General features: G+C 42.6%; 1 protein-coding gene across 3 annotated transcripts in view; it reads left to right on the top strand.

Moving 5' to 3' along the window:
- Positions 1 to 8,868: 8,868 nt before the first annotated feature.
- The window catches only part of LOC104998659 (solute carrier family 22 member 10-like), a 31,670-nt gene continuing 29,054 nt past the window's right edge, over positions 8,869 to 11,484 (top strand). For 2 of the 3 annotated variants that reach the window (XM_010853959.1, XM_010853958.1), the window contains exons 1-2: positions 8,870 to 9,476; positions 10,164 to 10,267. In XM_010853959.1, coding sequence (XP_010852261.1) covers positions 9,075 to 9,476; positions 10,164 to 10,267 — 506 coding nt within the window. In that variant the 5' untranslated portion in view covers positions 8,870 to 9,074. Of the gene's footprint in view, positions 9,477 to 10,163; positions 10,268 to 11,484 lie in introns of all 3 variants that reach the window. The other variant, XM_010853957.1, reaches the window with a different exon arrangement.

Below are 11,484 nucleotides of genomic sequence, written 5' to 3'. Positions count from 1 at the left end.
CGTGTCCTCAGGTTCGCTCGCAACACCAGAGGACCAACTCTCACCACTGTGGACAGAGCCCCCGGCCTCACCCAGACCGTGTCTCAGCGGCAGCTGAGGGTGAAGCGTGGCCCAGAGACTCCACTCCCCAAGGAAAGTGGCGTCTGCGTTCCCCAGTAGGGGCTGGAGTCGGCCTGGGGCCCCGGTGCTGCACAGAGATCCCGGGAAAGGACCGATAGACCGATAGAGATAGACCGAGGAAAAGGCCTCCCTTCCGTTGAAGGACGCCAGTCCAGCGGACCTGGGGAAGGGGCTCCATCCCTTACCGAAGCAAAGAGCATCCGCCCTCCGCTCTGGCCTCCAGGACAGACTTCTGAGAATGGCCGACCCGCCCCTCCTTCCCGCTCATGGCTGTTCCACTTAAAGTCATCCTCTGGGGCCACCCGCAGATGCTCCTGTCACAGAAGGTGACAGTCTCTGGAAGAATGCTGGAGCTTCTGGAATTTACACGTGCTGCATTTTGATGGAAGGTCATCAGAGAGGTTTCAGTGAGCACATCTTTCCCCTTCTGTGTTTTCTCATTTGTTGTTGCTGTTCAGTTGCTAAGTTGTGTTCAGCTCGTTTCTACCCCATGGACTACATGCAGTACACCAGGCTTCCCTGTCCTTCACTATCTCCCGCAGTTTGCTCAGACTTATGTCCATTGAGTCGGTGATGTCATCCAGCCATCTCATCCCCTGTCTCCCCCTCTTCTTCCTGCCCTCAATATTTCCCAGGATCAAGGTCTTTTCCAATGAGCTGACTCTTTACATCAGGTGGCCAAAGTATTGAAGCCTTTTCTCCTTTGAGTATCTTATAAAACCAAGTGAACGCTGCTATGACTTGTGTTCGCTCTAGTTACAGGAAAGAATTAACTCTTCAGTCTCCCAGTCTTTCTCCTGGAGCCTGGAGAAAGTCCTTCTTTTGTCTGTCTGTCTGTCTCTCAATACTTTTTAATGTTGATATCTCTTTTCCAGGTGGCTCAGTGGCAAAAAATCTGCCTGTCAATGCAGGAGACAGGATTGATCTCTGGGTCGGGAAGAACTCTTGAAGAAAGAAATGGCAATCCACTGCAGTATTCTTGCCTGGAAAATTCCATGGACAGAGGAGCCTGGTGGGCTACATGGGGTTGCAAAATGTTGGACATGACTGAGTGCACACACACACACACACACACACACACCCCTGTTCTTTGGTACTGTAGTTTTAAATCCTGAATAAAACCAGATCAACTTTTTAAGGGCCATTGGGCCACTGGGTTTTTAAAAACAGACCTCCCAAAATGAAATTGCTTTCGGTTCAGTTCAGTTCAGTCACTCAGTCGTGTCCGATTTTTGCAACCCCATGAATCGCAGCATGCCAGGCCTCCCTGTCCATCACCAACTCCTGGAGTTTACTCAAACTCATGTCCATCGAGTCAGTGATGCCATCCAGCCATCTCATCCTCTGTCATCCCCTTCTCCTCCTGCCCCCAATCCCTCCCAGCGTTAGGGTCTTTTCCAATGAGTCAACTCTTCACATGAGGTGGCCAAAGTACTGGAGTTTCAGCTTCAGCATCAGTCCTTCCAATGAACACCCAGGACTGATCTCCTTTAGAATGGACTGGTTGGATCTCCTTGCAGTCCAAGGGACTCTCAAGAGTCTTCTCCAACACCACAGTTCAAAAACATCAATTCTTTGGTGCTCAACCTTCTTCACAGTCCAACTCTCACATCCATACATGACCCTTGGAAAAACCATAGCCTTGACTATATGGACCTTTGTTGGCAAAGTAATGTCTTTGCTTTTGAATATGCTATCTAGGTTGGTGATAACTTTCCTTCCAAGGAGTAAGCGTCTTTTAATTTCATGGCTGCAGTCACCATCTTCAGTGATTTTGGAGCCCCCAAAAATAAAGTCTGACACTGTTTCCACTGTCTCCCCATCTGTTTCCCATGAAGTGATGGGACCAGATGCCATGATCTTAGTTTTCTGAATGTTGAGTTTTAAGCCAACTTTTTAAAAATATAAATTTATTTATTTTAATTGGAGGTTAATTACTTTATAGTATTGTATTGTTTTTGCCATACATCAACATGAATCCTCCACAGGTATACCCATGTTCCCCATCCTGAACCCCTCTCCTTCCTCCCTCCCCATACCATCCCTCTGGGTCGTCTCAGTGCACCAGCCCCAAGCATCCAGTATCATGAATCGAACCTGGACTGGTGATTCTTTTCTTATATGATATTATACATGTTTCAATGCCATTCTCCCAAATCATCCCACCCTCGCCCTCTCCCACAGAGTCCAAAAGACTGTTCTATACATCTGTGTCTCTTTTGCTGTCTCCCATACAGGGTTATTGTTACCATCTTTCTAAATTCCATATATATGCATTAGTATACTGTATTGGTGTTTTTCTTTCTGGCTTACTTCACTCTGTATAATAGGCTCCAGTTTCATCCACCTCATTAGAACTGATTCAAATGGATTCTTATAATGGCTGAGTAATAACTCCATTGTGTATATGTACCACAGCTTTCTTATCCTTCATCTGCTGATGGACATCTAGGTTGCTTCCATGTCCTGGCTATTATAAACAGTGCTGTGATGAACATTTGGGTATGAACATGTGTCTCTTTCAATTCTGGCTTCCTTGGTGTGTATGCTCAGCAGTAGGATTGCTGGGTGATAAGGCAGTTCTATTGCCAGTTTTTTAAGGAATCTCCACACTATTCTCCACAGTGGCTGTACTAGTTTGCATTCCCACCAACAGTGTAAGAGAGTTCCCTTTTCTCCACACCCTCTCCAGAATTTATTGCTTGTATACTTTTAAGCCAACTTTTCCACTCTCCTCTTTCACTTTCATCAAGAGGCTTTTTAGTTCCTCTTCACTTTCTGCCATAGGGGTGGTGTCATATGCATATCTGAGGTTATTGATATTTCTCCCAGCAATCTTGGTTCCAGCTTGTGCTTCCTCCAGCCCAGTGTTTCTCATGATGTACTCTGCATACAAGTTAAATAAGCAGGGTGACAATATACAGCCTTGACATACTCCTTCTCCTATTTGGAACCAGTTTGTTGTTCCATGTCCAGTTCTAACTGTTGCTTCCTGACCTGCATATAGGTTTTTCAAGGTATTTTTTCAATACCAGATGGTCTGGTATTCCCATCTTTTGAAGAATTTTCCACAGTTTATTGTGATCCACACAGTCAAAGGCTTTGGCATAGTCAATAGAGCAGAAATAGATGTTTTTCTGGAACTCTCTTGCTTTTTCCATGATCCAGTGGATGTTGGCAATGTGATCTCTGGTTCCTCTGCCTTTTCTAAAAGCAGCTTGAACATCTGGAAGTTCACAGTTCATGTATTTCTGAAGCCTGGCTTGGAGAATTTTGAGCATTACTTTACTAGCATGTGAGATGAATGCAATTGTGCGGCTGTTTGAGGAGGTATTACAAATAGCTGTGAAAAGAAGGGAAGTGAAAAGCAAAGGAGAAAAGGAAAGATATGAGCATCTGAATGCAGAATTCCAAAGAATAGCAAGAAGAGATAAGAAAGCCTTCCTCAGTGATCAGTGCGAAGAAATAGAGGAAAACAACAGAATGGGAAAGACTAGAGATCTCTTCAAGAAAATTAGAGATACCAAGGGAATATTTCATGCAATGATGGGCTTGATAAAGGACATAAATGGTATTTACCTAACAGAAGCAGAAGATATTAAGAAGAAGTGGCAAGAATACACAGGAGAACTGTACAAAAAAGAGCTTCACAACCAAGATAATCACAATGGTGTGATCACTCACCTAGAGCCAGACATCCTGGAATGTGAAGTCAAGTGGGCCTTAGAAAGCATCACTACAAACAAAGCTAGTGGAGGTGACAGAATACCAGTTGAGCTATTTCGAATCCCCAAAGATGATGCTGTGAAAGTGCTGCACTCAATATGCCAGCAAATTTAGAAAAGTCAGCAGTGGCCACAGGCCTGGAAAAGGTCAGTTTTCATTTCAATCCCAAAGAAAGGCAATGCCAAAGAATGCTCAAACAAATACTTAGGAAAATAAAATAAATCAGAGAGTCAAAAAAAAAAAAAAAGGAAGAAGAAGAATAAGTTAGCTAGGATACATAAAACATAAAATATTCTATAGTGAGGAGAACTATTTCTCTATAGGAGAAAATATTTGTATACATTTGCAAATTTCCTTGTCCTGCCAGGAAGGTAGAAGTAGTTTTCCATGGCAATGGCTTTAGGGAAGTGGGACTTACAGGAACCTCATCTCACTACCCCTTCCTATCTCCATGAAGCTAAAGCTGGGACCTTCTAGGTCCCAGTTTACAGTAAGACCTAGCCAAGTTGGCAAGGTCCATTCCTCCCAAGGGCTCCTCACTTCAGCTTGTGGAGGCCCAGCAGCCCCTCCTAACCCCAGACCTTCTTCCTTAGGGGCTAATCAGAGCCCTCCTTGAATCAAGCTCCCACACCTTATCCTGCCATGGAGACCCTCTGGGCATACCAATTCTAAGGCCAAGGATCACCCAAAGACTTCTTAAATAGCCTTCCTCCATGAAAAAGTATTCTGAATAGACTGGCCTTTCCCTATACAAGGTCCTTCTCTGTGAGACTGGGAAGTGCATGGAGTTGGATAGGCAGGAGACGAAGATGCTGAACAAGAGCCAATCCCATCCCATCCGCGCTCCTTGAAACTGCCATGTGTCACCTACACAACTCTGTGCACTTAGATGTGTGGTTGGGAGTAACTTCTCTCTGTTTTGCACTTTGGACTCAAGTCACTGAATGTGGTTAGTCACTTTTCCAGGAAATGTGAGACTGTAACTACCAAGCGAATCCTTGGAATTTCCTGGCCGTCCAAGTTCATTTAACTCTGACTTCAAAGGGGGATCAGTCTCCCAGTTTATGCACCCTGTACTCTGTTCTCCAACTTACAATGCTGCCTCTTCTCTTCCCCCTCCATACCCTCCACTGCATGTTAGAAGGTGTCCCATGTGTTACTGGGGAAGAGTGGAGGGCAGTTATAAATAGCTGCAGAAAGAATGAAGTGGCTGGGCCAAAGCAGAAACAATGCTCAGTTGTGGGTGTGTCTGGTGGTGAAAGTAAATCCAATGCTGTAAAAAACAATGTTGTGTAGGAACCTGGAACATTAGGTCCTTGAATCAAGATAAGTTGGATGTAGGCAAGCAGGAAATGGCAAGAGTGAACATCAAAATTTTAGAAATCAGTGAACTAAAATGGATGGGAGTGGGTGATTTTAATTTAGATGACCACTGTATCTACTACTGTGAACGAGAATGGCTTAGAAGAAATGGAGTAGCCCTCATAGTCAACAAAACAGTCTGAAATGCAGTACCTGGATGCAATCTCAAAAAACACAGAATGATCTCAGTTCATTTTCAAAGCAAACCACCTCAACATCATAGTAATCCAAGTCTATGTCCCAACCACTGATGCCAAAAAAGCTGACGTTGACTGGTTCTACAACACCTTCTAAAACTAACACCAAAAAAAAAAAAGAAAAGAAAAAGATATCATTTTCATCATATAGGATTGGAATGTGAAAGTAGAAAATCAAGAGATACCTGGAATAACAGGAAAGTTTGGCCTTGGAGTACAAAATGAAGCAGGTCAAAGGCTAACAGAGTTTGGTCAAGAGAACATGCTAGTCATAGCAAACACCTTTTCCCAACAACCCAAGAGGTGACTCTACACATGGACATCACCAGATGCTCAATACCAAAATCAGACTGATTATGTTCTTTGCAGCCAAATATGGAGAAGCTCTATACAGTCAGCAAAAACAAGACTGTGGCTCAGATCATGAACTTCTTATTACAAAATTCAGGCTTAAATTGAAGAAAGTAGGGAAAACCACTGGACTACTCAGGTATTACTTAAATAGCTTATGATTATACAGTAGAAGTGATGAATAGATTCAAGGGATTAGATCTGGTAGACAGAGTGCCTGTAGAATTATGGACAGAGATTTGTAACACCATGCAGGAGGCAGCTATCCCTAAGGAAAAGCAATGCAAGTAGGCAAAGTGGTTGTCTCAGATAGCCTCAGTGGTTATCTGAGGACAGAAGAGACGTGAAAGGCAAAGGAGAAACAAAAAGATATACTCAACTGAATGTAGCATTCCAGAGAATAGCAAGAAGCAGTAATAGTACAAGTGCTTAGCTGCTGAGTGGTGTCTGACTCTTTGGGGCACTTTGGACTGTAGCCTTCCAGGTTCCTCTGTCCATGGAATTTTTCAGGCAAGAATATTGGAGTGGTTTTCTATTTTCCTCCTCTAAGGGATCTTTGCTATTTTCCTCCTCTAAGCGATCTTCCTGAACCAGGGATTGAAGCCACATCTCACAATGCAAAGAAATTGAGGAAAACAATAGAATGGGAAAGACGAGATCTCTCCAAGAAAATTGTAGATATCAAGGGAACATTTCATGCAAGGATGGGCACGATAAAGGATAGAAATGGTGAGGACCTAACAGAAGCAGAAGATATTGAAAAGAGGTGGCAAGAATACACAGAAGAACTATACAAGAAAGGTCTTAATGACCTGGATAACCATGATGGTGCCACCACTTAACTAGAGCTGGACATCCTGGAGTTTGAAGTCAAGTGTGTCTTAGGAGGCATTACTACAAACAAAGCTAGCGGAGGTGATGGAATTCCAGCTGAGCTATTTCAAATCCTAAAAGATGATGCTGTTAATGCTGCACTCAATATGTCAGTAAATTTGGAAAACTCAGCAATGGCCACAGGGAAAAGGTCAGTTTTCATTCTGGTCCCATAGAAAGGCAATGTCAAAGAATGCTCAGTTCAGTTCAGTTCAGTTGCTCAGTCGTGTCCGACTCTTTGCGACCCCATGAATTGCAGCACGTCAGGCCTCCCTGTCCATCACCAACTCCTGGAGTTGACCCAAACTCAAGTCCATTGAGTCAGTGATGCCATCCAGCCATCTCATCCTCTGTCGTTCCCTTTTCCTCCTGCCCCCAATCCCTCCCAGCATCAGAGTCTTTTCCAATGAGTCAACTCTTTGCATGAGGTGGCCAAAGTACTGGAGTTTCAGCTTTAGCATCATTCCTTCCAAAGAACACCCAGGACTGATCTCCTTTAGAATGGACTGGTTGGATATCCTTGCAGTCCAAGGGACTCTCAAGAGTCTTCTCCAACACCACAGTTCAAAAGCATCAATTCTTCAGCTCTCAGCTTTCTTCACAGTCCAACTCTCACATCCATACATGACTACTGGAAAAACCATAGTCTTGACTAGACGGACCTTTGTTGGCAAAGTAAGAATGCTCAAACACCACACAACTGTACTCATTTCACATACTAGCAGGCTCAAAATCCTTCAAGTTAGACTTCAACGGTATATGAATTGAGAACTTAGAGATGTACAAGCTGGATTTAGAAAAGGCAGAGGAACCAGAGATCAAATTGCCAAGATTTGTTTTATCTTGGAGAAAGCAAGGGAGTTCCAAAGAAACATCTATTTCTGCTTCACTGACTAAGCTAAAGCCTTTAACTGTGTGGACCACAACAAACTGTGGAAAATTCCTAAAGAGATGGGAGTATCAGACCACCTTACCTGTCTCCTGAGAAACTTGTTTGCAGGTCAAGAAGCAACAGTTAGAACCTTACATGGAAAAACTGACTAGTTCAAAATTGAGAGAAGAGTACGACAAGGCTGCACATTGTCACCCTGCTTATTTAACCTCTGTGCAGAATACATCATGTGAACTGCTGGGCTGGATGAATTACAAGCTGAAATCAAGATTGTCAGGAAAAATATCAACATCAGATATGCAGATGATAGCATTCTAATGGCAGAAAGTAAAGAGAACTAAAGAGTGTCTTGATGGCAGTGAAAGAGTGAAAAAGCTGGCTTGAAACTCAGCATTCAAAAACTAAGATCATGGCATCTTGTCCCATCACTTCATAGCAAATGGAGGCAAAAAGTGGAAGCAGTGAGAGATTTTATTTTCTTAGGCTTCAAAATCACTGCAGACAAGAAAGGCAGGCATGAAATTAAAAGACATTTGCTCCTTGGAAGGAAAGCCATGACAAATTTAGACAGTGTATTAAAAAGCAGAGACATCACTTTGCTGACAAAGGTCCATTTAGTAAAAGCTATGGTTTTTCCAGTAGTCATGTATGGATGTGATAGTTGAACTATAAAGGAGGCTGAGCACCAAAGAATTTATGCTTTTGAATCATGGTGCTGGAGAAGAGTGATGAGAGTCCCTTGGACAGTAATAAGATCAAACCAGTAAATCCTAATGGAAATCAACCCTGAATATTCATTAGAAGGACCGATGCTGAAGCTGAAGCTCCACTACTATGAACACCTGATGGCAAAAGCTGACTCATTGGAAAAGACCCTGATGCTGGGAAAGATTGAAGGCAAAAGGAGAAGGGGGTGGCAGAGGATGAGAGGTTAGATAGCACCACTGACTGAGTGGACATGAGTTTCAGCAAACTCTGGGAATTAGTGGAGGATAGAGCCTGGTGTGCTGCAGTCCATGTGGTCACAAAGAGTTGGACATGGCTTGGCAAGTGAACAGCAGCAGCAAAGTCCATATAAACAAGTAAAACCCTTCCTTTTTTGTTCTTTCCACAGAAAACCCATGAAGCAGTTCAATTCTGTCCTTTCCATCTTCTGAAAATGACTGAATACTTACAGCAGGTTTATTTTAACTTGTTTGGAGACCATGTACATGCCAAAGTTCACTGTTGATGATACAGAATCACTGAGGACAAGCACATCAGAGAGTAAATCTTTAAACAGATTTAATGTTCATCAGACACAAGAATCTTTGGTAAATAATTTTCCCTATGACTATTAAAAAGTGAACATCCTATGCTTCCAAAAGGACTAGGGAAACTGTTTTCATTTCTCTATTGTAGTAGTGAGGTGAGTTGGATCCACTCGGTAGTGAGGAGAACCTGACATGAGGTCACATAGATTTAATGTGAATTAATGAAAAGATGCTGTTTTCTCCCTTTGAAGTTGCAGCTTTGATGTCATTGTAACTCTTCTTGAGGATCACCTGTTCACAATGGCCTTTGAGGAGCTCCTGGATAAAGTTGGTGGCCTGGGGAAATTCCAGATTGTCCAGGTGGTTTTTGTTCTCCCCACTTACATGATAGTAGTCTGTCACTCACTGTTGGAGAACTTCACAGCAGCCATTCCTGGTCATCGCTGCTGGGTCCACATTCTTGATAATGCCACTGTCTCTGGTAATGACACAGGGATCCTCAGCCCTGATGTCCTCCTAAGAATTTCCATCCCACTGGATTCGAACTTGAAGCCAGAGAAGTGTCATCGTTTCCTCCACGCTCAGTGGCAACTCCTTCACCTGAATGGGACCTTCCCCAACATGACTGACCTGGACACGGAGCCCTGTGTGGATGGCTGGGTATATGACCACAGCTTGTTCTCCTCCACCATCGTGACTGAGGTAAAGGCCTCATTTACCTCTTGTGAGTACTTGTTCTCTGTGTTTAGAATAATGTAAAATAAACACAGGTTCATTATTCAGGTAGCCAGCTTTTATTCATTCTTTTAGCAAATAGTGATTGCTGATTTTTTAAAATTGTCAATTACTTACAATTTGAGGACACTGAAATTAACAAACTGATTATGGATTTTACTATCACAAAACTTAAGTTTTGTGTGAATTTTTGTATTTAGCCAAGTTAGTACTTGATATAAATTGTGGAAAATTATTCTTGGTCACGTGTTCTTAGCCTCTGTGCAAGTCGGAAATACTTATATTTATTAAAAAAATTCCATGTCCTGGATTCTTATGAAAGAAACAAACCAAATACATTTTATTCCATGTGTAAAATCTAGGCATCAGTAATGAAACAAAAATCCCCTCAATATTTTCAGTGTGTGGCAAAGTTTGAGAACCAGTGAGGCACACAGTGCTACGTGAGTATGATTTGCCATGATAGAACTTAGAGGATTTAGTTGAGGATTTAGAGAATTCCGTGCTTAAGCTGAGACTTGAGTAATATATGTGAGTAAATGTTCAAAGGAAATCAGAAGCTGTGTTCTCTGAGGGTTGTTAGAGTGAGTGAATGTTCGTTGAGGGATATAAGAAGCTGTGAAGCTCCTCTGTGCTGGTTTCCTTCTCTTCCAGTGGGACCTCATTTGTGACCATCTGTCACAGAAATCAGTGGGTCAATCCCTATACATGGCTGGAATGCTGGTGGGAGGCCTCATATACGGCCTTCTCTCAGACAGGTGAGTGTCTCCACATCACTGCTGCCCTTCCTCTGGGTAGTTTCACAGTTTTCTATTAACTCTTTCATAAAGAAGTCTTTATTGAGTTCCAATAGGCAGTTTATACTGTTGGTTTCTAGGGACTATAGACGGAAATGGAGAATTAGACTCATTGTTACAAATGCAATTTTCGGGGGTCACAGAGCTCATTGTACTGGACACAGAAATAACATCTTTCTTAGGTCGGGGGGCATTTCAGAACAGTAGAGGAGGGTTACGTAAACTTCATTTGTAAAGATGAGCAGAAATTACCAATGAGAAGTGAGAGTAAGGTGCTTCAAGACAGGAGGTTCAATCTTTTTAGAGAAACAATATTGTGGGTTTATATGTTATGACTCTATGTTAATTCACTCCTTGACTCTGTGAGCTAAATGCCTGTGGGTTCTCATATTGGTCCTGCTGTCACAGTACCCCCCATATTCATTTCTAGAAAACTTTGGTGTTTAGTGAGATGGTTCTGAAGCTGAATTAAGAAATAATTGTGACTATAACCTGGATGTTTGGTTTTGCTTAAAAACCTCATTAGAGGTAATACTTCCAGATGAGTTAACTAATCTGTAAACCTCAGGTGATATAATTTGTGTTGTGAGACGTTTGGGTTATCTTGTACCTGGCAGTGGTCATCCAAAAGTAAGAGAACAACTGTGGCAGCCACACATCAAGTCCTCTGTAGGAGAAGTGGAAAGCTTAAAATATCCCTTGTCTGTAAGCCTAATATCATTTCTTCTTACATCTGAAAATTGTGAACTCTGAATGTATCACCTGTGTGTAATTCATAAAAGAATACATTTGAATCAGTTCTAATGAGATGGATGAAACTGGAACCTATTATACAGAGTGAAGTAAGCCAGAAAGAAAAACACCAATACAGTATACTAATGCATATATATGGAATTTAGAAAGATGGTAACAATAACCCGGTGTACGAGACAGCAAAAGAGACACCGATGTATAGATCAGTCTTATGGACTCTGTGGGAGAGGGAGAGGGTGAGGAGATTTGGGAGAATAGCATTGAAACATGTATAATATCATGTATGAAACGAGTCACCAGTCCAGGTTCAATGCACGGTACTGGATGCTTGGGGCTGGTGCACTGGGACGACCCAGAGGGAGGGTAGGGGAGGGAGGAGGGTGGAGGGTTCAGGATGGGGAACGCGGGTATACCTGTGGCAGATT

This window comes from Bison bison, unplaced genomic scaffold (genome assembly GCF_000754665.1).
Source record: "Bison bison bison isolate TAMUID 2011002044 unplaced genomic scaffold, Bison_UMD1.0 scf7180017864334, whole genome shotgun sequence".
In the NCBI taxonomy this organism is placed as follows: domain Eukaryota; kingdom Metazoa; phylum Chordata; class Mammalia; order Artiodactyla; family Bovidae; genus Bison; species Bison bison.
Note: the sequence above shows the minus strand (reverse complement) of the source record. Positions and strands in the feature narration are given on the sequence as shown.